The 26,346-nt window shown below is 42.4% G+C and overlaps 1 protein-coding gene across 1 annotated transcript; it reads right to left on the bottom strand.

Annotated features, from left to right (window-relative positions):
* Nucleotides 1–53: 53 nt before the first annotated feature.
* Nucleotides 54–22,330, bottom strand: CDH17 (cadherin 17; the record flags this gene model as incomplete). Its single annotated transcript, XM_084221728.1, has 17 exons — nucleotides 54–160; nucleotides 1,066–1,182; nucleotides 1,283–1,399; nucleotides 3,305–3,541; nucleotides 4,439–4,569; nucleotides 6,324–6,568; nucleotides 7,779–7,970; nucleotides 9,242–9,318; nucleotides 10,566–10,781; nucleotides 11,479–11,629; nucleotides 12,208–12,339; nucleotides 14,677–14,876; nucleotides 15,531–15,689; nucleotides 16,893–17,031; nucleotides 18,658–18,795; nucleotides 19,472–19,570; nucleotides 22,286–22,330. 17 exons carry the CDS (start codon nucleotides 22,328–22,330, stop codon nucleotides 54–56), a joined length of 2,502 nt encoding a protein of 833 aa, XP_084077854.1.
* Nucleotides 22,331–26,346: the final 4,016 nt, after the last annotated feature.

Here is a 26,346-nt window from a genome sequence, read left to right as displayed (position 1 = left end):
CAGTTCATTCATTCACAACCCAAAGGCAGTTTTGTCTCTTGATGAAACAGTCATTAAGTCAGTCTGTTGAGTTCAGCATTATCTTTTGCATCCTTGGGATTGCTCTTTTCATTTTTCTCTTTGCGTCTCATGTGCCAAAACACCCCCGCTAAAATAGCACCTGAAAAACAGAGAGTGTTTGTCTGTTAAGGGAAGAGTAAACTTTCTGAAAAGATGTTCCAGCAAGGGCCATGACACTGCCCTGTAATATCCACCATGCTCTACCTCTTGAACAGAAGCAGCTTTGAGGAAGGACTGTGCAGCATGGGACCAAGAGCATCAACCCAAGGCAGTGCTGGGCAGGATCAGATGCCTTGGGGCTCAGAGGCCTTCCCTCAAAAGAAAACTTTTCCTTTAGGGTCTGACCAGATGGAAAAGTGTCTATTTTGGCCCCCCTCCCCCCACTCTGAGCAGGGATCTGTATGTTTGTCTTGAGATGCAGCTTAGATATATATATATATATATATATATATATATACACATGCACATGCACATACACATACATATATATATATATATATAAAATCATTTGATCTTTTAAAATCATGATGAGCTCATTATACTGTATATACGTTTATTTCCTCTTTATCAGTGTTAGAATGAATATGAAAGCTGTAAACCTACAAAGCTCAAATAGGAGAATAAAATGATGACTATAAGCTAAAGGTACAGGTACCATAAGAAGGAAGCTTCAGTATTTTCACTATAGTCTGGATGCCCAAGACAAAGCTCAAATCCCCTCCCTGACAGGCAAAGGGCAGTAAGTAGCAATGAAATGACACTATGCTACAAGTTCAGCTGTTTCTTCTGTCCTAGCTGCTTGTGCCATTGGATGTTTTTCTTACAACCAAAACCTTAGAAGTTTGCAGCCACCATGATACAGAATCATGGGATCTTTCCTCTTTCACTCATTCTGCAACATGCTTGACAAGTCTTCACCCAACAAGTGAATTGGTGTCAGAAATGCAGCAGCACCATCATATCTCAGAGTCCTGCCTTCACATCAGGCAGGAAGAAGTGACTTACCGATGATGATCAGGACCGCCAGCAGAATCCCAATCGCCTGCCCAGCGGTTGGCCAGGAGTGCTGACGGTCTATTTCGATGAAACACGAATTTTCAGTGGAACACTTGCAGATGCTTACTGCAACAGGAATTGCCACGAGGTTAATGAGAAGTTTAGTAGTCACATTTGGTTATTTATAAATGCTGTCTTGAAGATAATAGTTCTGTGCATAGAATACCTTTATGATTCACTTTGTTTTCCAAAGGCGGTTTTCCATTGTCATTAAGTATTATTGGAACATCATACACCTTCTCTTCAAAGTTACCATGTTTCAGGGACAGGTAAGCATGAGTAGCTGTAAGTAGGAAATGGGACACTCATGTCAGCACAAGAAAGAAAGTTCAGCATTCATACCAGCTGCCAGTGATCTTTTGTTTTTTAAGGCTGCTTTGCATATGATAGTAATTTCTGTTTTCCTCAATGTCTTCCAGGATCTCATTAGTTTGCAGACGTTAAGTAAAAAGGGAATACCTAGAAGCCCAGTCTGGCCTTCAGCATAATATGACTATAAAATTTCCTTCCCAATTTCTACACCAGGCCAAATCTGACCTTGGGTAGTGCTACACTGATAGCACCCCATCTAAAGCTGGAGTAGTCCCCTATACTCATAGAGACCACTACCAGCTTAAATTGTTCCCAAGGAAATGTAGGACAGACCGCCCTTCTAGTGAACTTACACTGTCACATCTAAGACTCTTTAAAAGCTGGAAAAGATATTAATAGCCATTGGGATCAGATCAAAGATCTTTGGATGTAAGCATCTTGTCTCCAGAATAAATGGAGATTACGATGAAAAAGCAAGCATGTATTTTATTTCCTCCTCCCTCTCACACTTTAAACATTTTCAGCTCAAGAACTTCTTGAGCAAGATATAATTTCTTGCTTTGAACTTGTAGAAAATTTCTGCACAGACAACACCCTGAGACAGCAAGTTCCCAAGTCAGCTACCTCCTCATTCTATCTGCACTGTAAATAACTCCACAAGCTTCAATTGAGGGTCCCGGGTTTGTGCACTGGAAGAGAGAGCAAAGGATGAACCCTTGGCCACGCTGACCACAGCATTCATAATTTTATATCACTCTATTGCATTCTTTCCCTACTGTCTTCCAAGATTAAAAGTAGTAACTTACTTTACTACTCCTATACACTTCCTTATATCAGGCCATTCTATAACTCTGCTTATCCTTGTCACCCTATCTAAACCTGTTTCCAGTTACACTGCATTTTTATGATAGCGATAGAGAGGCTGGAGTTCAAAGCTTGAAGAAATTATGGATTTATACAGGGGCATAATGATGCCCTCAGGTTTCTTCTCTGGTTGTTTCCTGGTAATCCTCAATATTTGACCTGTTTATTTGAATACTGCTGATCTCGCATTTCCATGGAACTGCTCACAGTTCTCCTTCCTGATTCATAATGGCCAGCTCAGCACCCATGATTTCAAAAATGAATTTGGGAGTCCAGGGTTCACTAGCACCTGGGAATTTTATTGTTCAACCAGCTCAGTCTTGGAAGAATGTTCTGAAATTCTTCACGCTTGGTTCCTATTCAAATAACCTTGTATAATGAGTAAACTTTGCCTCCTCATTGCACATCCATATATATTGAGTTATGCAGATCCCAGCAAAAAACCTTTGGAAAACCACATATGAACTCCCTTCACTGCAAGAGCTGACTGTTTACTCCAAGTCCAGAATTTTAAATTATTATTTATTCTTTCATAACTTTAAATTTGTGGCAACCCAGCTTTCTCTAGTGGGACAATTCATCAAACATGTCTTATTAATTCAGACAGACTCTATCAGCCAAGTACTTATTCATGTGTTTACTGTCCCCTTCAAAAAGCTCCATTCACTGTGAGGCAGGACTTCCTTTTGCATGAAATGTCAGAAATGTCCAGTTTGCAAACTGCTCTATTTCTTTTTCAGGAGTGAATTGTGTTTGTTAAACACACATGTATTTCATACTTACATGCTTCTTCTATCAAAAAGACTCATGAAATTATAGCTTGCAACATACTGGGTTTTACCTCTTGCAAAAAGTAATTAATGACTTTGGTGTTCTCAACAACCCAATTTTTTTTCTATGTGGAACACTGGTTATGCAATAATAGCAGTGAAAAGGAATTCTGTAATTCTTCATATTCACCAGAGTACCGAGTGACTCCCCTATCATTGTAAGAAAGGATGAATCAGCTTACCATTGAATTTTGAGATTTCCCAATTATTTCTTGCATTCATCTCATCCGCAAGGGAGAAAGTAAATTTTGAATAAAATAATTGTTCATCAGCATCAGTAGCTTGAATGAGAGTTCTCTCTCCTCCACTGACCGGGTAGCAGAAGAAAGTAGGATAATCCGTAGCTATTTGTGGGTAGTTGTCATTCACATCATTCAAGTGGAGAACCAAGAACGCTTTGGATTTCTGAGCTGCATTATCTGTCGAGTTTAACAGAATGCAAAGTTACATGCACATCTTGGATTTACACTCTGGGCTGTTGCATTTGCAGCTGTCACAGAGGTACACCATCAGATAGGCAGTGAAAGGTGGTGTTCTGTCTAGAGGTGGCAGAAACAAGGTGTCAGGAGGTCCTGAGGGATTTGTGGTAGCTGCCACTTCTTTTTAATGAGCATTGTTTATTTACACCAGCTCTTGCTATCTACAGATTGCTAGCAAGGGAAGGGAGGCAGACCATATCTAGTAATCTGTCATATCCATCATGTCTGGCAAGCAGTCACATCCAAAATGACCAGTGCTCTTTGGAACACTCTTAAGCATGAAATGCCCTGAGTTTCCCACCCCTCTTCTATATGCAGAAAACACAAGCCAAAATTGAAAGATTTAATGGCTGGAACTAGAAGTCCTGATATATTTCAGACCTGACAGAGTATTTGTTTTAATTATAACAAAATGAAATTCTGTAGAAAGTTACAAACATACTCTCTGAGTATGTTTTCAGGAAGCCTAACCATACCTAGGAGAAAGAGTAAGATCTTCATAGCTGTAGAGAAAAAAGCGGCAGAAAATATTGACACTGAAAACAGTGAAAAATTTTGAATCTTCTCTATATGTCATGTGATTCAAACAAATATAAGACCATACCAAACTTCATGAAAGCTATTTTAATCCTTGTTATCAACAGCATCAAGATTTCTTCAATAAAGTTAAATACTTAAGAAATATATGCTTCTAGGGATACCCTACAGGATGTATAGCTGAGATTACATGTTCCATTACTTTTCATGGGTTTAGTCATGGTAGGTATGACAATTCCTCATAAAAGAGTAAGGACAGGGGATTCCTCTGTGTGTATATTTAGTTGTTTAATCACTTACTTAGCTCTGATACAACAACCTCTATTGAGTATATTTCTTCAGTTTCTCGATCCAAAGGGGAAGCAGTGTATACCTGCCCAGTAGCTGAGTCAATTCTCAGCCAATTTCTCACGTCACCTTCCAAGGCGTATCTTTGGAAAGAAATAGGGGGGGAAGAAAAGTCATATATACTGTTCCAAATTGGGAAAAAATTCCCACAAAGCAAATACTTCTTTGCTGACTTTATGTAAGAAACTTGATTACAGTTGTACTCAAAGAGAGGGTTCTTGGAAGTGTCACAGTACTACAATACTACAGCCAACCAGGAGACACAGACAGAGGAGACAGAAGAGAGGCCAAAATCACCCAGAATAAGAGTGAGAGCAGAACTACAGAAATGCCATCTCTGTTGTAGCCTGTGTGCTTGCAATTCCACTTTCCTTCTAAATGGGGAACCTGGGATGGCACTGAGCTTTTAGTCCAGAAGTGTGATTTGTCCAAACCCCATGCCCATCTCAGCCCATCGCATCTCCCACATGTTGCTTCTGATGGGGGCACAAGCCAAGGGCTGAGGGACAGAGGGGCCAGTGCAGCCAGGAACCCGACTGTGGACCAAGAAGGGACCAGGACACCATGGAGAACTATGGTGATTATCTTCTGGCAGTCTGGAGCAGCCTGTTACTAGCATTGGGGCAGCCTTGGAATAGAGTGTGCTTTAAGCACCACCATATAATTGCATTATACCATCATTTAAAAAAATCACCAAGGTCCCAGGGTATTTACTTACACAAATTTAACCATGAACATATGACCCAGTTAAAGCACAGGAACTTGCTTGAGTAGAAGTGACCAGACCTTCTCATTCAATGTTTTTGTTCTTTCAGTACCCTTTACACTAGAAACAGCATGCTTGTACATCTTCTACTTTTCATTCTTTTTATTTTATGCCCTTTAACCTATTTTCAGCAGAAATGTGGTTTATGTATAGCTAAATTCCTGTCATGTGTCTCTGTCATCATCCCCCAGAGCTTCTGGACTATGTGGCTCACTTTCAAACTAGCTTGACAAAAGGCCAAACATGATAAGTTCCCAAAAGTTAGGGACAAGTAGAAAGCCAGATGAGAAATCTCTGGGAATAAGAACCCACAGGAGGCCTGAGAGTCACATTGTGCAACTCCATTAACCACTCGGTGTTTTGCTGAATTTTAGTTAAATTTGAAGAACTGTTTATTTTGAGTTGATCTGCTCAGAATTCCAGCTGGGAATTGTACAGCAAAAGTCACAAATAACTCCTCTCTCTGACTCTGCTGTGTAAGGTACATTTACACCACACAACACAGCATGGGAGTTGTCTTGCACAGAGCTTTGCATCCACAATAGAAAGAGATGTGTCATCTCTGACAGCCAGGAAAGAAAATGAATTCTTTTTCAGTTGTAGACTTGAGGATGCATATTTTGGTGGAGAAAAAGTTGAGATTGTGCATTTTGGTTGTTTTCTGTGTGACATGAAAAGCAGCTACTCTTCAATTGGTTCAGGAGTACACAGTATATGCCTTATTTTTTTGATAAAGGCATTATAGACATAGAACCTTGTTATTCTCAGTCCAGCTCTACCTTTTTCCTGGAGATATAAATTAGCCTGCTTCCCTTGTGGGTTCCTGTTTCAAGGCTAATGTTGGTCACATCAGAGAGAGAAATCTGGTCAGAAAAGTACTACCCAGGTGCAGGTGGGTCGCTGGCCCCTACCCCACCACACATCCACCTTCTACTAGGAGATAAGACTTCTGTTAAAACAGTATTTTTCCATGTATTTTTCCAAGTATTGGGCATATTTTCCTTTCACATCCTTTAGAACAATTTTTCAAACTCTAAATTAGATTAATTAATCTCAGTCACTCTTTTTTACCGTACAGAATCCCCCTCAGGATCATAGGCCTCCACTGTCAGGACCAAGGTATTGACAGGAATGTCTTCAGACACTTCTGTTTTGTACACTGGCTTCCTGAAAGCAGGTGGCTCATCCACATTTGTCACAGAAACTTTTAACGTGGTAAGAGAGCTCGCGTTGTACTCCACGCCTTCCACCAGCGGCTCGGGGTTTGTGGCGTTGATCACCAGGTTGTACACAGGCATTGTTTCAAAATCAAGAGCCTGGATGAATTAGGAAAAAAAAAAAGGTTCTTGAAGCAATGGCTCTGCTGCTGTGGGGAGCTCCAATGAGAAACTAAAAAGTCCCCCTCTCCTCAAGGAGGAGACTGCGTCCCAAATACAGGCAAAATAAAGGAGAGCTGTCAGGAGAAAACAACACTGGGAATGGTCCATTTAAATGAAACCATATGCCTGTTTAGAGGCCTCCTCAGCAACTGCATTTTCTAATAATGTTGCCACCTGCCCGACTAAGTTTAATAACAATATCCTGTTTACAGAAATAGTATTTATAGCTCTGTATGAGAAGGCCTCAAACGACCTCCGGGTGCCAAAAGTCATGCAAGGGTTGTTACACTACAGAGTTTCTCACAACTGCCTCCTTGGGAAAAAACGAGGCTGAGGCTGATGCTGAAGACAATTCCTCTGCCTGCACTTGGCCTGGTGGCAGCACACGAGCTGGAGGCACACAGTACGGCACCCCCTGGAAAATGAGTGATAGCTTTCTGGAGCCATGGTCCAAGCACCTTTGAGAAGGGTCATTTAGAAGGGAGAGGTGTTTTGTTACTGAAATTCATGGGTGCAGCAAAAAGTGTTCCTTTTATTCCTGTCTCCAGCATTCAGCACATGGGCTGTATCACCTAGTGCAGCACAAGCTGTCCTTGGCTTGGGCACAGTTAATGTTCCCCTCTCCAGGAACAAGCTGCGTCTCCATGCTGACATTGAGACATGCTGGCTACACTTGCACCTTGCTTTGCAAGGGCCACTAATGGCCAGAGCAACTGCAGGGGGGAGAATCTGCCCCATCACAGCCCACCACTACCACCACAGCCCATGGAAGCATTAGCTGGCTTTTTCTTGTCCAGAAATGCTGCTGCAAAATCACTCAAATAATGTAATTTTTTAGTCATTATGGTGCATAAAGACCTACTTCATTGGCCAGAACCTGCTCTTCTGGAGAAGCAGCCAGAAGCAGAGCCAGTGGAGGGAGCTGCTGCTGGTGGTGAGAGCACAAAGGCAAGAGGAGAGGTGTGGGTGAGCACTGCACAGGCACAGAGCCTGGGTCCAAAAGTGGAGCCTCCTGCAGGCTGCACCATGCTTAGGGTGTCCCTACCTACCACCAGTCAACACCCTCCTCATAAATCATTACCAGGGCAGTTACTGTGTATGACAAATAAATAACACTAAAGGAGAAGAATAAAATCCATCTATTTACCTTGTTAATCCTGATAAACCCTCGGTTTGTTTCGGAGTCTGTCTCTATGATGAACGTGTTGTTTGGATCACCTTCCTTCACTTGGTAAATGATGAGGGAGCTCCCTGTGGCAGGTTCATCTCCATCAGTTGCTTCAATTTGTAATATCACACTTCCTATTGGGATATCTTCTGCCAGAGTCACACTGCCATACTGAAGAGAGAGAGGTGTCCTTGAAACATGGCATACCATTTGTGGATAAGAACTTCAGCACAACCATTTGTGGATAAGAACTTCAGCACAACCACAAGCTTGTGGCCCACGTGTGTGGATATATTTTAACCCACAGCAGCCACACAAAGGAGGGAAGCTCTTTAGCCACGCATTTCTCGTAGGTGATGGGATCTGTGTCAATGCTACTAGTACAGCACCAGTCCCAAATCTTCAGCTCCTCTGTGGAAACCAGCCCATGGTTGTGCAGAAGGGATAGTACAGCTTCTCTGTACACTGTGAGCACCCTGGCCCCTCACTGTTAAATATCTGATTGCTTCATGCACCATAGGTTATTGCATTGGCATCCCAGCTCTTCTGACTCTTTAATGTGTGCCCTTGCCCAGAAGCCTCACCTTGAGACCAGGTCCTGGACCAAGACCTTGAGGTGAGATGGTGTAAAACCTGCTCTGCAGGCACCTTGTCTGCATGAGACTGTGCTGACCTTGCCACCAGCTGAGAGCTGGGCAATGCAGTCTGCAAAGCCCAAAACCCAACACAGCTTCCCTGAAAGGACAACTATGCCTGACAGGCCAGACACCTACATGGCCTGCAGGAGTGGTGGGAGCTGGGACACCTCTGTGTAAGTGCTTCAGCCCCTCCAGTGTCTGCCAGGAGGCTTGAGCCATCAGGCAGGAGTCATGAAATGTCTGCAGGTCTCTGCCAGATGCCAGCACCTGCACCAGAGAAAAGGCAAGAGCCTGACAGCCATCCTGGAAGCAGGTTTGGGCATGGATCACTGGACCACTGTTTCTGGCCAAACCACATAGGGTTTTTGATTCCCATTTACCTTCTGGCTGTTTTGGGCACACTAGTGCTGTGTCTGGAAAGGTATTTGGGAGATGCCAGCTTTTTTTTCAATTTAGCTGTTTGATTAATTTTAAAGCTTTTTCTTCCCCTTTCCCTTCAGAATTTGCATTTTGGAATAAACTACTTTAATAGAAAAATGTCTTTCTGTACAGTTTTCCACTGAGCAAATTACCTTAAATTTCATAATTAGCTGTTAGTCTGTCCCTTTGTTTACTGTCCAGCTGTCTGGTTGCAGTTTATCTGCAGACTTGCAGCAATATTTAACCTTTATTTTTACTAGTAGTTACTCTGTTACTTCTTCTGTAAATGGTAGTTTCTTGCTGACATCCTATAGACATTGAAGATATGCTCAAACCCTTGTCAAAAGTTACTGGAAGATCCAAAATGGTGTTAAAAATACTCACATCTGAATTTTTAAAGATGGGAATTTCATCATTGATGTCAATGACATGTACTTCCACATTACAGATTGTTTCGAATTCTGCATGGAAAGAAACAAACAACGTCACAGCAGCCTTTCTGCCAAAAATAATTCTCCTCTAGAAGGGTTCACTGTGAGCAAAAGTGAGCATTGCCAGATTGCCCAATCTAAGCACTAAGTTGAGAGAAGCACTTACCTCAGATACCTCTTAGTCAATGACAACCTCACTCTCTGTCTTACCATTGATCTTCCCAATTTTTCCAGCACTGTCCCATCCTGTCTCATTTCCCTCACTTTTTAAAACCATATCTATTTACCAGGATGATGACAGCTATGAATTGTGTTAGCTGTCTCAGTATCACTTTTCCATGTCAAAAAGTAAACCCTGGGTTGTTAACACTCCCTTGTCCTCTTGGTCATCAGGCAGCACCCCCAGTTTTGTTACAGGCAGACTTCAGATTCATGTCAATCTAATCACTGCCTGAGCAGGGGGCACCCATAGCAATGGCAGGCTGTGATTTTAGAACCGTAATATATCCATATATAGATGGATTTTAGTGTTTTACAAACATGCCTCATGAGCTGAAAGTTAAGGAAAATTCTAAACCACATTGTTTGGATGGAATTCAAATAAGCATCCAAGACAAATCACCAGCTTCCTCCCTCTGGAAGGTTTTCCATCATCTGCTAAAATGATGCCATTTTGTTTACAGACATCCTTCCATGCCAGTTCTTTCCTTCACAAGTTTTGCCTCACTATAAGAATTCCAGCACAAAGCTTTAAGCTTTGGTATGAAATTTGATTTCCTTTCCATTCAGTGAATCACAAAGGACTCATGACAATTTACATAAGGGACAAGATAATTTTTGAAGTTTAATTTCAGCTTAATATTCTCTTAATGTTTTAAAATATTATCTGGACTGTCTGAGCAGCTGTGTTTAATTTCTTGATTTTTTTTTTTTTCAGTTAAGTCCCTTTGAAAGATCTGGGGGAAAACCACAATCATGATCTCTTCATTTTTTTCCCCTGTGGAAGGAAATCTCTTTCTGAAGTGCTTGTTAACAGCTTCCCAATTTAGCCACACTCTGTCCTAGAGCTGGTTCCCTTCCATGCTTGCATTATGATTCATGATTAATCTCCCTGCATCTCAAGAACAGGACAAGTACCAGGCCAGAGCAAGACAGCTCTCAGTGCTACTGCCTATTCAGCAAATCCTCCTTGTCTCCCCACATCCCATAGACACTGAACACAAGCCATGCCAGCGTGGACAGAGTGATTCCAATGTGTAAGAGCAGGCATTACTTACGTGGATCTGTCACCCGCACCTTCAAGGAATACTTGGCTGAATCACGCTTGCTTAAGGAACGGCCAGTCAACTGCAAAGCCCCAGTGTCTTGCTGAATATAAAAGAGGTTATTTGAGGGATATTCAGGTTCCTGACTTTGGATTTGGAAATGCAGACGAGAGTTAAGGGTGTCCTTCGCATCCATGTCCGTAGCAAACACAGTGCCGATGTTACTGCCTGTAGCGGAGCAGAGAGGGGGTCAGACAGAATGCAGCAGTTCTGTGTCTCCACAGAAGTACACAGGGACAGCAGCAATACCAGTGCAAAGGGTAGAGGGGCAATAAAAATACAGCTGTATGGAAAACACTTCAATGGACATGCAATCCTTTCACTTCTGGGAGTTTTTGCTTTAGCATCCCAACATACTGGTTTGGGGTCAGGGCAGTCCAAAAGACTGTAACAGCAGACTCTTGAGTCCTGAAACCAAATAACTGATGCCAAGACATTGGAAGATTTTTGTAGTGGTCTGTTGAAGTCAGAGGCATTATGCTGGAGTTGCAGCTCAATGAGGGAAAATGGGCTCATACCATTTTAAGAACAGTATTTCTTGTATTGGTAATAAAAGAGGTGTTTTTCTTTGCACAGTCTAAGCAATTATCCAAATCTGTGGTTGTGGGAAAATGCCATTTTATATTTTAAATAAAACAGCATTTAAAAGTAGGTGTTTTGGGTCTGTCCTTCTCAGGTTCTTGAAATCCTTCCCACAGGAATTATTGAAGGGAAAACAGGAGGGCTATTTGCACAGGAAAATATTTCCCTGGAACTGCCATGTTTTAATCTTTGGGATTAGAATTTCTAGCTTCATTCACACACAGCTGGAAACAACAGGAATACACTGAGGTGTATAAAAAATTAACAGAAGTTCTTTTCTTACCTCCCTTTTCATTTTCTTGAACTTCAATTATGGTGAGGTCCTGCTGACACACAGGAGGATTGTCGTTGATGTCTTCCACAATAATGTGAATTTGCAGAGGCTTGTCCACCAGTTCTCCCGTGTTATCTTTTGACACCACAAAGAATGTATACTGCAACAAGAATGTAAAAATTAGATGGTTTGAATGTCCACTGTGACAATATTTTGCATTTTAGTATGTAACTATGGGAATATGAAATATCCTCTCATGAGTTTGCTCAGTATTTTCTCTCTGTTTAAATCAGAACTTTTCCATCACCCCTTAGCTTCTGAGGGCTGAGTTCTCAAAGGATTTTAAAATCTGTGGTCCCCAAGGTCTGAAGTAGATCTGAAACCTCCAGATCTCCTTCACTCCACACTTCCCACCACGTGCCTCTTACTCGTGCACCCACAGCCCTGCCACAGCTGGTCCATGCTATGCATTGTGCATATGCTGTGGGCAGTGATTGCTACTGCCAGACCCACTCTAGGGTAAGAACCTGAAGCCTCTTTACAGTAGAATAGGTGGATGAACTTTCACATACATCACATCATTTCCAAACAGAAGTGACAAGGAACAAAACTTTTATCTATTCTCGCCTTCCCTGTCCCCCTTCCTTTCTGCTGAGCTTTCTCATATTTACTCCCACACCAATAGTCAGCTTCCTGCTGTGCTCTCTGCCATCAGTGAAGTTTTCTGTGTTTACTTACAGTATCCTTTTCTTCCCTGTCCAATGGTTGGGTCACATAAATATCCCCATTCTCACTGATGGAAAATGGGAGCCTTGGCAGCTTTTCTTTTTCAAAAATGCCATAAATTACACCTGGTTCATTCGACTGCACCTAAAAAAAAAACCCAAAAAATAAGTCAGGATAGGAAGTCAGAAGTGTAGAGTGAGATTTAACAGGGATTATTTCTGGACCACAAACAGAAACAATTGCATTCCTGTTAGCTTCATAAACCAGAAAATTAACAGTTTGGCGGGCTCTCAGGATGAACTGCAGAAAATCAGACTGATAATCCACCTCTGCTCTCTGAATTGTGTGCTGAAGCACACAAGCTTTATCACAGTTCCTCCATCTGCCCAGATGGGATGCAACATGTACCTTTTTATAAAAGGATTTGGTGATATGGAGATAAATAGTGATTATGAGGAAAAAAGCATTTTTATTTTAATATCTTGATATTAATGATTTCCTCTCCTAACACTCTCCATTCCTGCCTGTTGTTTTGTTTTATTTAATTCAGAGAAGTGGAACAATGAAACAGCACTAAATTAGAAGGAGCTGCCAACTCCCTCCAGGACAGAGAGACCCTGCAGAAAGACCTTGATAAATTATAGAGATGGGCAATCACCAGCTGTAGGGAGTTTAACAAAGTGACAGATTCTGCACCTGGGATGGAGCAACCCTGGCTGTATGTATAGCCTGGGGAACGAGAGGCTGCAGAGCAGTGCCACAGAAAGGGACCTGGGGGTCCTGGTCAGTGGAAAGTTGAACATGAGCCAGCAGTGCCCTGGCAGCCAGGAGAGCCAACCCTGTCCTGAGAGGCATCAGGCACAGCATGGCCAGCAGGGCAAGGGAGGGGATTGTCCTGCTTTGCTCTGCCTGGGGCAGCCTCACCTCGAGTGCTGGGGGCAGTTTGGGGCACAACATTATGAAAAAGACATTAAGCTATTAGAGAGTGTCCAAAGGAGGGCCATGAGGATGGTGAAGGGTTTGGAGGGGAACCCTTAGTAGGAGCAGTTGAGGAAACTTGATTTGTTCAGCCTGGAGGAGACTGAGGGGAGACCTCAACGTGCTCGTGAGGGGAGGCAGAAGGGTGGGACTGATCTCTTCACTTTCTTGACCAGGGGCAGGGCTTGAATAAGCTCAGTTCAGGGGAGGTCTATGTTAGATATCAAGAAAAGGTTTTTCACCCAGAGGGTTGCTGGGCACTGGAACAGGCTCCCCAGGAAAGTGGTCACAGTACCAAGCCTTCATTAGTTCAAGAAGCATTTGGACAATGCTCTCAGGCACATGGTGTGACTCTTGGGGTGTCCTGCACAGGGCCAGGAGTTGGACTCGATGATCCTGATGGGTCTCTTCCAATACAGCATATTCTATGATTCTGTGATTCTGTGAAAACAAATAGCTGGTACCTATCTGTAAATAGGTGCATGCACTCTCTTTACATTCATCAAAGCTGATGAGGAAGGCTCTTTTCTGGGGTGCCTCACATTTAAAATGAAATGAGACACACAGACTGGTTAGTTAATGGAGTCAGTATGAACATTTATGTTCTATATAGCAGCAACTACATTTCATTTTCCCCTAGGCAAAATCATTGGCTACCACATGAAATGTATATAGAAGAAACCCCAAAATGGGTGCCCCCTTACATGCCAGTCTTCCTTCTACCTGTTTTCATTCTGGATTTCCTTGGGCTGTCACTGAGAATAGCACCAAGCCGGTTACTCTTGTGAACAGGATCCATGGAATCCTGCCATGTTCAAGGGATGACAGCATTGGGGGTGTCATTGCCAAGGCATTTTTCAAAGTCAAATATTTCTGAAAGGCTGTTGGCCTGTTAGTTAATATGTACTGATGTACACACTGCTATTGGTCTGCAGTTATCAGCAAAATATTTCATGCTTGAACTGTGAAAAGAGGAATATTGGGAGTGCAGGATGTGAAGGAGGGTATTTCAGTCCTTTCAAGGTACTTTTGATGCAGCAGTCGTGCTGCATGATACAAAACCGGTCACAGCAGGCGTCCCTGAGTGTGAGGGACTGCCCACAGCAGGGCTGTTGTGGAGCTGGTCCCCTGCCCTGCTCTTCTGCAGGTGAAAGAAGCTAACTGCAAAATAAGCCCCAAAGAGCTCTTGGTTTGCTCAAAGCCTGGCAGACCCGTGACTGGATTTTGGTCCCAAACTGAAAGGCAAAGTTCAGTCACTAGGGTTTGTATTGACTGTATCTCAGTCACCTTCAAACTATTAACTTTTGTGCTAACAAAAAATCAATGAGACCTCCACTAACAATCATTTCCAAAGGATGCCATGTTAAAAAAATGACTGGGAGGTGTCAAAGTCCTTCTGAAGAACCTGGTGCTGGATGCAGTGGGGATGCCTTCACAGTTAGTTGTGAGGAAACAACTGTGTGGTACAAGGAGAAGTTCCAGGAGTGTGCTCAAGGACCCTACCTTGCTGATGTTGACAGGGTGGACCTGGGTTGAGTTTTCTTTGATGTAGATGATGGGGGGAGCTTTCCACAGGCTCTCCTTCACAGTGATGATCACATCAACACTGCTGGCAAAAGCATTCGTTGTCGTCCCTGCCATGTCCTTCACGTAGACAACAAGTATGAAAGTGTCCTGCTTTTGAGGATCCAAGTAATAAGAGCCTAAAGACAGAGCAAAGAGTCAAGAGAAATGACACAGAGGCTGTGGGGGCTGCTCATCTGCCTCTTGCCTCCTACATGCACTGTGGATCTTTAAGTGCTTCAGACGTACTCCTTAGATGGTCCTTTGGGACAAACCTCAGCAAGCCACTTCCTCTGGGTTCTCTGAACAGCATCCTGTGCATGGAATGATATGGGGCCTCTGGGCTGTGGTCTCATTTTGTGCAGAGGCATCACTGAAGAGCCATCGCCCCAGTTAGGCACTTGTTCAGCCCAGCAGAATAGATGAGTGTTTCTAATCATTGCAATTTAGTTGGATCACATGTCCAGCTGAGTTTTCTCTGCATTTTTCATGTTACTGCTTTTGGGTTTCTAGATTTCATGGCTGAGAATTAATTCCAAGATATGACACAGTGTAGTCCTGAAGGCCAGAGGATCTATCTCTCTTCTCAGTGTACTTTTAGATCTCAATCTCCATTTCTACTAGCTTCCCTTGAATTTGATGGGACAAGTTCCCCAAAACTAGGGCTTTAGTGGAGTATGTCCCACTGACTGCATTTATTCACAAGGTAGCATCAGACCCGTGTTGTTGTTTTGTTCCTATGCATATCCCAGAACTCGTGCTTGGTCTTTGCAAACAAGAATCTTTTGACATACCTTTCCTGCTTGGTGAGATTGCTCCAGTTGCATTATCAATCTGGAAAAGCATTTCGTCATAAGGGTTGGGAAAATGATGGAGAATGCTGTAAGACAGCTGTGCATGGAGAGTTTTAGGATCATCACGGTCAGTGGCATGGACATACATGAAGGGCTTGCCTGTTTGGATTGGAGAAGAAACAGTGGTAAGAGAAGAGACTGACCCTTAACACATAATCCATTCGAGCAGAGCTCTCAAACCAGGAAAGCAACTTATGGGGAGCTACCATTGCTCCATAATGCATCTCTCATGGGAAGCCATGTGCAGAGGTTACCCTGCTGTGTGCCATCCCACAGGTCAACCCTCCACCAGCTCTGCTTAGTAGGATCACAGTAGGTGTGGTGACCAGTTGGTGAAGAAGGTGACAGAGTTAAATCAGCAGAGAGATATCTATCACACATGAGTGCCTGAACCCAGAATTCAGCTCACTGGGATCTCTCCTTAAGGCCACTTTGCAGGTCTTACACAAATCAGTTAAACCAAAAGCACCTTGATGAAAGTGGTGCATGACCTGCGACACAGATACAATAAAAGAACAATCATACAGTGAAAAAAAATGGAGATACCCAATAATATAAGTCAACTTTTACCTTTTGCACACCAGTGCAGCATTCAAAATCTTTTTGACTTGGATGCACTGAAGAATATACAGTAATATGTTTCAGAATAATTTTCTGACCCTATGGAGGTTTACATGCATATTATTTAGCAAAAGTTTCTTCTTGAGTCCATAACCACAGCAATAGCAGCTGTATGAGTCCTTTGTTTTATTTCCAAGATGTAGGTCTCAACATACTGCTCTTTGATACTTGCATGACCTTTGGACTGGATCACTGCAATTCATAATCATAATCATAAATATTAAGGTTTAGCCCATGTTCTGAGAAGCATCATTCATGGTAAGCACATACCCCATATCTACCCTGGCATTTTCTTTCACTGATATGTAAAGACTCAGATAGTCTTGGCCTTCTCTTTCTGTACAGTCTTTGGTAGCCTTTACATTTTAAATCTCTTCTAGCATAAGGTTTTGTTGGGTTTTTTTCCCAGAGCAATGGAGAGAGCAGCAATATTTGTCTGTTAAGTGGCACTTGCAAATAACAAGTAATAAAAAATATTTCTGATTGCACTCCTCCCTTTACACCACATAGTGGTCACCTCTTTGCCCTTTCATTATATTATAGAGGCTTTCATCCTTATTTTGTACAGCCCTGTGGGAAGAAAAACTTATCTTCTTCCAGCTTGTATAGCAACCACTTTACCTTCCTGCTAAGTTACCTACCTTCCTCTTAATGATAATATTTAATTATGGTGGCAGTTACCTGGACGAGAGTTCTGCCTCACTACTCCGTAGTACTTTGTCTGGTTAAATTCTGGTGGGTTGTCATTGATATCCTGCACATTTATTGTAACAGTAAATGGACCTTTAACTCTCTTTCCACTCTCATCCAGACTTTCCACCTGATTCGAAAAAGAAGGAGCAGCAAGTAAATCTTTTCATGCAGATAGGTTAAAAGGCATAAATTAATATCAGGGTGTCAGATGCCAGGTCACTCTTACTGTCATGCCAATCTGGTGAGAGCCACCACTGGGTAGCTCCACATAGAAGGACAAATTTGCCACTGTAGCTCCCTGACAAAAATTTGTCATATACAGTATATAATGCCAACAAAACAAAATAACCCAATCCTGCTTCTGATGACAACTTTCAGAGGACAATTTCCCACTTAAGTTTCAGTAGACTACTTGTATTTTTGCACAGCTTAGAATTCATGTTTTTCTTTAAACAGCAATATATACTTTCTAGCAAACAAGGAGAAAATCCAACATAATATAGCATTTATAACTAATTGCCATTATGAATATAAATCAGAAAAATAATCTGATATAAGGGTTAGTAAAGAAAAATTCATTCTTCATTCTAATGACTTTTTTTCTCACAATTTGACTTATTTTCCAGCCTTCTTTAAATCACTAAGTGTATATCTGTCACACTTCATTTTGTTTGCACATAATAGATAAAATCATGATTATTTATGCCTAACCAAGCATAACTTTTTCTTTCTGTCATCACTTTTTGTCTATAAATGATTCACATGCTTAGGGTTATTAACTGCTGGGGCTAGGAAATTGTCCTCTCTAATTCCAATCCAAGGGTGCTTTAGAGCTGAGAATGTGAAACCATGAAACCTGAACTGATAGACTTTAGAGAGACTGCTAAGGCTGGCTAAAAAATCATCATGTACTTTGTCTGTTCAGATACTGATCCTCTCATGATCATCTCTTTCTCAGCTGCTAGTGCCTCAGAAAAAGACAACACCATTTCTGACAGGGTTTAGGAGAGGGCTACACTGAGACCCAAAGACTGCTCCATTCTCAACAGTGCTTGCACTAGTGAGATCCTCACGAAAAGGGTATAATAGCAGGACAAGCACACAAAGCTTTTTCCTCTCTTGAGAGCCCAGCACCTGCCAAACAGCTTTCTGCTGTTATCTGACAGAGGTTAGATCTGTGCCTCTCTGCCTAAATGTCTTTCACTCACACTGTTTCACAGAGTCACAGGATATTCCGAGCTGGAAGTGACCCACAAGGATCATCAACCCTGCAGTGAATGGCCCATAGAAGGATCAAACCTGGGCAAGATTAGCACCATGCTCTAACCAACTGAGCTAATCTCAGTTTGGCACCATGTGTATTTAAGCTTTCTAAATTATAACAATAGTTCACTTTTCCACTCCAGACATGGAATTCACCCTATCAGCCTTCAGGGCTAACAAAAAAAGCTCATTCATGAGGCTAGATTTTACTTCCAGTCAAGTATTCCCCTCATATTAGGAGAGTTAAAGGGTTGTGTTGGCATCACAATTTTTGTTTTCTGAACATAGCCTTCCTCTGCTAAGGAGGATTTTCCTGTTCAGTCTTTGAGAGCTACAAAACCGTATGTCTTCCAGCAAATCTTGATATTTAAAATTAAAAACCTGCCTGTAAACAAAGGCAAAATAAAGGATTCCAACAGATTTCTCCTACTATAACAAAAGGGGATGGATGTGAATACTTCTCCCTTCCTATTTTTCATTGAGTTTTTACCTGCAGCTGGTGCACTTGTTTGGTCTCCCAGTCCAGAGACCCATTGATATACAGGATGCCTGTCTTCGGCTCAATGTCAATAATTCCAGCTTTTTCACCAGACGTTCTGAAACTCACAGCAGGTGGCTCGAGTTTGAACTACAATGGGAAAAAAAAACAAAACAGAAAAACAAAATCAAACCAAAAACAGTGGGAAAAATAATCATTTTTTTCCAGCATAAAATAATTTCATGCTTTTTGTGGCTTTTAAAATCTATTGCCAACTGTGTGTTTGGCTGGGAGAATGATATTCCAAGGGTCTGCTCAAACAAGTCTGCTCTTTTCTGATCCACAGCAGAGGAGTTTTCACATTGTTTCCTGAATGCTGCAAGAAATCCTGACTGCAGTTTGTTTCCAAAGCAAATGTCTGCTTAGGACAGGCTTTGTCTGAGCATGGGAATGGAAAAAAATGACACACATCCTCCATTTGCCTGGGAGCTGGATCTGTCCTTCTGTGGTTATGGCTTTGGGAGGAAAACCTCAGAGCCAAAGGAAAATGATGACACAAGTTACATGGAAAGAAATTCTCCAGGAATGTTGATTTTATTAATCCCTGTCTTAGGATATCCTCTTAAATATGTGTTTGAGAGGGGGTTGTCTCCTGCTCTTTGCATGTAGACTCTTGAATTCCCAGAGAGAGGAATTAAAAATTAATTTTGGATCCTCTTGAGGGACTGTTCTTCCCACCAGCACAGAGACAGCACTTCATATGTGGTCTCTGTGTGCAGGCTATGGGGTTTGTGACCAGAGTGGATAACACAATTCACTTGATTACCTGGTGAAGGATGCGTGGGCCCCCTCCTTCTTGAACAGAGAAGTTCATGTCCTTCAGAGGCCCAGTGACACTCAGGCCCTCCAGACTAAGCCACATAGCCTGTGAGGGAGAGAGGGAGACAGAGGGATGGAGGAAAGCAGCTGAGGGATGTCTGCTGCCCCCGCACACAAACAGCAGCTCCCCAGCCCGGAGCCTCCTTGAGCTGTTTTGCTCCAGTCTAATGGCAGAGACTCTTCCAGGCTTGCACTGAACATCTCCAGGCTCTTTAGCATACATCATTTTTAAAAGCAGTGAGATTCATTAATTAATTAGAGAACAGAGGCTTGTTCCCTGCCCTTTTCTGACCACTACGTAATGAAATGAGATTGGATCTACCTTCAAGAGCAAACAGAAAAAAAAATAGATGAATGTAGACTAAGAGCAAAAGGGAATTCATAGAATCATCACTGGATCTTCTCAGTGTCCTCAGTGGGACCATCCATGACCCATCCAAGAGCCACAAAGCCCTGTGACAACAAGTGTGTCTGGAAATCAAACATCACACCTGGGGATGAGGAGGAGCTGTGGCTGCACCCTTTGTAATTTTCCCAGTAAATCAAATATTTTTTGCATGGGAATGAGGTGGCCCTCCCTTGGCTCCTCCAGCACCCCCCTCAGTGCCACAGCCATCTGGGCAAACCACTTGAGCCCTGCGCCTTCACATCAATTGCATGTGCATGCAAACCACAGAGAGAGCAAACATGTCCTTCAGATCTTTGGCTTTTACCTGATGGCAAAAATGTCACAAAGATCTGTCTCAGCCTCTGTTTTCTTCCTAACAGCTAGCAATGTCCTAACATCATGGGTTTTCTCTTCCAAATTTTTATGAGGTTTTTAACCACACACTCCCCAGTGCCCAAAGACCTCCACACTCCTGTCCTGACATTTCAGGGCTGCTCTTGCTTCCAAACAAAAAAAAAAAAAAAAAAAAACAAAGCAAAAATGAGCCTCTCAGGGCAGGCCTTGCACACAAGATAATTCACACTATGGTTCAGATAATCAACCTGTTTCTTCAAAGGAAAGACCAAGATTCCCCAAATTCCCTGTCTTCACCACCTATCTTGACAACACTGAGGATCTGCCTGTCAGAATAAGGGTTCCATTATTTGGCTGCACATGTAAAGTTTCTTTTCTTCCATAGTAAAAATTAATTTATTTTGCTTTACAGATTTAAAGTACCATTGCCACCCTGTCCACCACACCACAGAGCTGAGTGTGAGTTCTCTGCTACATGACTTTTCCTCTGGATTTGATCCTATTGCTGCTGGGACAGCTATTCAATTTCTCACAGAAAAGCACAGTCTGCATATTACCAAGGGAAAGCTTAATTCTGCCCATGAAAAAAGCATAGCAAAGTTCAGCACAATTCACCCTAAAGCACTGCTCTGTGTGTGTGTGTCACAAGTTGTGTTTCAGTAATTCCATATTGTGCGTAATAACAGCCAGAGATGCTGTCCTGCTCACCTACAAGGCTTTGTGACTCCTTTTGAAAAAGGGAAAATCAGAGAGCTGGGGAGGGAGAGGGAGGGATGCTAGTGAACAATAGTGCCAGCAGGAGAATATCAGCAAATACAATCTGATAGTTATGCATCCAGACACCTTTTTGCAGATACCCTTTTAGCATTTTTGCAAAAATGCAGACTGCTGGCCTTGCCAGGGACCAGATATCAGGCTCCTGAATCTGACATGCTACTGATATTCCCATGTCACACAGGTTGGCACAGCCTGGCTCCTGGAGGCTTTTCCTGGGGCCATTTTATGGACAGATTTTGCTTTATCATGTTCTCTGCCATGAACAAAGGCTGATGCTATAAAAACCAACAAGTTCAAAGTGCAGCCTGTGAAACAAGTAAGCGATATCACTTCTGTTGATTAAAACTACTTTATATGGACCATAAATATTTCCAAACATATTTCTACTGCATGAATCACTGCTCAGGAGCTTGAAAGGGAAAGAGGCTTTACCTCTCGTTCCATATCCATTGGTATATCTTCTGAAGATGGGTATAATGCTTGCAGAGAGGATTCAATGGGGGTGCCAGCACTGTCACAAACAGCAGCTTGTGAAATGGGAAGGGAAAAGGAGGTGCTCTCTGTGGCACTCCTCAAGGTGTGCCATACTCTGAGGCATTTTTTTGTGAACTTGAATTTCATACATTTTTTCAATCTATTCTGTTAATTTCAGTTGTGAAGTAGAAGTCACCACTGCTGTAGCCTTTACAAACATCAGTAAATCTATTGCATTTATTACGTAAGAGCATAATTAATACATTTCAGTTCCAGAAAAGCCTCTGAAAAGGGATTCACAGGAATCAGATAATGAGGATACATAATTAATATGCATAGTTTAAGCTAAGAGCCATTATATGTCTTAGAATACATTTAATATGTCAGCACATGGATTCTAATGCAGAACTCATGACACTGATGTTTTCACTCTCGGGTGATTAGTTGCAGTATGTTTAAATCTTTTCAAGCATGAAGTTCATGTATTGGAAACAGTGATATCTAAAGAGGAAGTAGAAGAGGCAAAACAAGTAAATTGGTGCCTTCTAGGCGTTTTGAAGTTTTTTTTCCCTAATGATTGAGATGTCTTCCTAACTTGCTGGGGGGGACACACACGTGTGCTGGGACACACCCAGAGTTAGAGCCACTCTGCTGGCACCAGGGCTGCCTGACCTGCGGGCTGGCACACCCCACGGTTTAGAGCTCAGAGGCTCGCAGGCAACCTTTGCCGTTTGCTCACAGATAAACAAAGGAAAACCTGTAACTCACCCCGTGAATGAGGAGCAGAAATTGAAGTCCACACAGCTTAAGCATGCTGGAATATGCTTTGTTTCAGCTCCTGCAAAGAGATGACAGTCACTTTAGCCCCACAGAGTTGGCCCAGGCTATTTGCACACAAGGCAAAGGATGAGTTTTCCTGAAGCTGCAGGGAGGGAGCTGAGGAGTCGGTCCCAAAGGAGCAGCTGCAGTTCTGCTCAGGAGAGACGAGACCACTGGTGCCCCTGGGCTGCCAAGGAAGGCTGTGCCCATCAGGTCCTGCCTAATGGTGCAAGAGATGCAGCGTGTGAGACTGCAAAAGAGCTCCCAAAGAGCACCAAAAAGCCGTGCAACCACATTGTTACAATGATTCTGTACTGCAAAGCCACTCTCATTTCTGCTTTACAGGAGATGTACTGGTTTTAGATGATTTTTAGTATAGATGTTCACAGGAAATGCTATAACCACAGCAAAAAAGTCTTGCAGAGACTGTCCTGAGGTGTCTGTCTTCTGGTTCCCAAAATTCAAATTCCAAAAATTTCCTGCAGATTGCAGAGGCAATGGAAGCCTAAGGCATCTGCACTCCTTAAAACAACATGGCTTCTGGAAGCAAAATTTCCAAGTCCAAGGAGCACTCTCTGCCTCAAATTTCAAAGAAATGTTGAGCACACACTTGCACAGTTTATGTTACATCCTCCTGAAAATTAGATGGCTTTTGCAAAATGCTATCCTACTTCCTCACTGCCTCCAGATTTTTACAAATAGGATGGGGCCAGTTCTGGAAGGAGGTGAAGCTGGTGTATTGTGCTGCCATCTTCAGTGGTGCTTCATGTTATATGGCTCACACCTGCAGGAATCCTTCCACAGATCTGTCCCAAGGAGGCCCCCAATGGGGAGAACACAGTGTGGAGGCACAGCTCCCTCCAGATGCCTTCCTGCTTGTGCTTCCCATCACAGCATTTCCCCCCCTTCTTTTCTTTCCTCAGTGGCTGAACAAAAAGGGGAACTGTAAATATTGAAACTGCTACCCACACTGCTGTTCTCTCAAGCACTCATTCTAGGTCATGCTCAGGAGTTTATCTCCCAAATCCCATTCTGAGCTGTGTCATACTGTGTGTGCAATTACAGCCTTTGAAATACTGGGCTCTTTCCTTGGGCTGGAGATAACTGTGTGGGTACTGAAGGAAAATAATACGACACACTTTTGAAACCAGAAGTGATCAGAAAAATCATTAAATTTGTCAGGAGACAAGGGCTGAAATTGAGCCCCCTGTAGATGCTTGGCTGTGATGCCTCCTCAGTGGGTCCTTCACAGACCTCCTGGAGCCAGAGGAGGTGGCACAGGCAGGGCAGACAGAAGGAGAATACACTTTGAACCTCCTGGAAGGACACTTCACACCAAAACTGTTGCTGATATTCCAGTTACACAGTCTATGAAAATTCTTTCTGTTCCTCTGCCTATACAACCTCTCCCCTCCCTTCCTGCCACTCTCTTCTGAATATATTGGCCTGTTCCTGCTACACTTAGCAGCCATATGGGAACTTTAAAAAACTAATTCCTTGTTAATTTGTGGCAGAAGGTGGGACAGAGTGCCCAAGGTGCTCCCTCTCCATCCTGTCAGGCAGCAGTCTGTGCCCAGGGGCTCCCTGCAGGGTTTTGTCTGTCCCTCTGGAGGAGGCATGGCTGGAGGTGTCCCTTTGCCAGCCAGCGGTGGAGGAACACCAGGGGGCTAAAAGTACCAGGGGAGGCCATCAAAAGAGGGGAAAAAATGTATGGGGTGGTCTGGGGTACCGTGGTCTGGATCCAGGGAAAAAAGAAGGATCAAGACCTACCGGGGGAGGAGAAAGTTTCAGGGGAAACATCCCACCTTACTTTTGGGGACAGAAAATGCTGGCAAATTAATTGCTAAATGTGGCTGTGTCATGGTTCTCCCGTCCAGATCCAACTACCAAATGCAGCAGTGGAAATTCAGCCGTTTCACAGTTTGCATGACAAGTGCCTTTGATGTTCCCTTCTCTTTGAACATAAACATCGTTTCCTTATGTCATTTATGGTGCCTATTGCAAGTTTTGATCGGTCCTTGAACATTTATTTTTGGGTGGAAACTGTTACCAAGTCTCATGAACCATCTCACTGCCAAGGACCGAAAGCCCAAAATCCATCCTCCTCTGTCACTCAGAACAGAGTTCCAGTATATATAGATTCATACAAAAGTTTTCAGTAACAGGCAGTTTCAGGATTAGAATAGCATCAGCTTAACTAAAAGCAGCTTGAGATCTGGGTTGAGGACTGGAGCCATATTTTCTCCTTCATTTCTTAACTTCATCTCAGTGCTATATCCCTAATAATCCCTCATGCTTCCCATGACTGAGGAGAAATCTCTAGGATAACCATCATACAAATATTCCAGTGACTTTCAATAATAAACATTCAGAGAACAAAGAATATTCCCGGAGATTAAAGATCAGTAACAATCACAAGTATTTGGTTCCACAGAAAAAAAAATATTATTTTCTTTAGTTGATTGATTTCAGATGTTCAAATTCAGCAAAGAGAAAACAGAGGAAATTGATCCAAATCAAATATAAACCAGACTAAGCCTTAGCACAGCAGTCATCCATTTTTCAGGGACAGCTGAGTTCCTAACACTGCCTGAAAATCTTCTAGCAAAACCCCCGCTTCGGCTTTCAAAACCTTTCAGTGAAATGTCAGTTAGATCATCCCTTACCTGTAACATGAAAAGCTTATTTTGCTCTAAAAATGCTTCTTTCTTTCAGCTGTGGGAACCACCTTTGCACAGGTTGGTGATGTCTGTTTGTGCTTATCCAGTTTATGGTTCCTCTGACTTGCCCTCAGATAGTCAGCAGCTCAAACATTAACTGCAGGCCAATTGATTCTAATGACTAGGTGGGGCAGCAGGCAGCAGCCCTATAAGGAAGCAAGGTAGCTCCAAGGTAATTCACAGTCTACAATATTTTTACATCCTTTGTGATTTTCTTTCTGACTTAAGTTTTTTTTCAGTCAAGCTGTGAGAAAAGAACATGGTTGGAGGACAGCCTTTCTGTGAGAGAGCACGTGGAGAGAGCATGGGCCTTGAGTGGAGAGCATGCTTGCTACTTGCCTAGTCACAGGAATAATTCACATTCAGAAGACAAGAATTTGGACACAAAGGTGGCTTGTTTTCACAGCAGGTCCTTTCACGGGAAGGACCCAGATGAGTTAAAATAATTCATCAGTCCTCATATTGGAAAGTTCTAATTCTGTCTGAGCTCTGCTAAAAATTTACTTTGGGTAACTTTGGGCAAATCAGTCTGTCTGCCCTTTTCCAGATACTTATCTCATAAAGGATGCAATCATTCCTTTCCCTTTTGTGCCATCTTTCACGTCTGTTATATGTTTGCAGCCTTTCAAGGGAACTAGTCCCCACTAGTCTCTGCATTACAACACCTGCAGTAAAGGGAATTGAAATCAATTTGGCTGTAAAGGACAGTGGTAAAACAAATAATAAATAAAATATATTTAAAAAAAAAACCAACTTTTTTTTTAATTGCAGCTCTTAAAATGTTGTGCTTTTTGTATCTCACTTTTTAATATAGTGCTTATTTCAGAAGTTTTGGACAGGCTTATTTTGTTGTCTTGAGAAATGTTATTTTTCATCCAGGGTCTAACTTCTTCTACTTTCAATTTCCTCAGTCTGTCAGATTGCTCTTGAACACTGTTAAATTATTTGTGCAGTACATTATTTTCCAAATGATGTATCTAAAGAAAGAAGTGTTTAGAACTGATTGCAGCTCTAAGTTGTACAGTTCTGGGAAGAGTTAGGCCTTCTATTTGTGTTTCAGATCACACTTTTCCCTCAAAATCAGTGTTTGTCTTGCCAGGAAAAAATTTCTAGGCTATGCTTTCAGCATGCTTTAAAACACAAGTGTTCTCCATTCACTCCTGCACTCAGAATGATTCAGACTCTCTCAAAGCTGTCTGCTAGCAGTGAGTTATCTTTAGAGCACAGCTCAAAACCAGTTTCGAATAAAGCATTAAAACTCATTGCTGTTGATTTCTAAATAAATATAAG

This window comes from Fringilla coelebs (genome assembly GCF_963513975.1).
Source record: "Fringilla coelebs genome assembly, chromosome: 1".
NCBI classification, from domain to species: domain Eukaryota; kingdom Metazoa; phylum Chordata; class Aves; order Passeriformes; family Fringillidae; genus Fringilla; species Fringilla coelebs.
The sequence above is the reverse complement of the archived record's forward strand: the minus strand, read 5'-3'. Positions and strand labels throughout refer to the sequence as shown.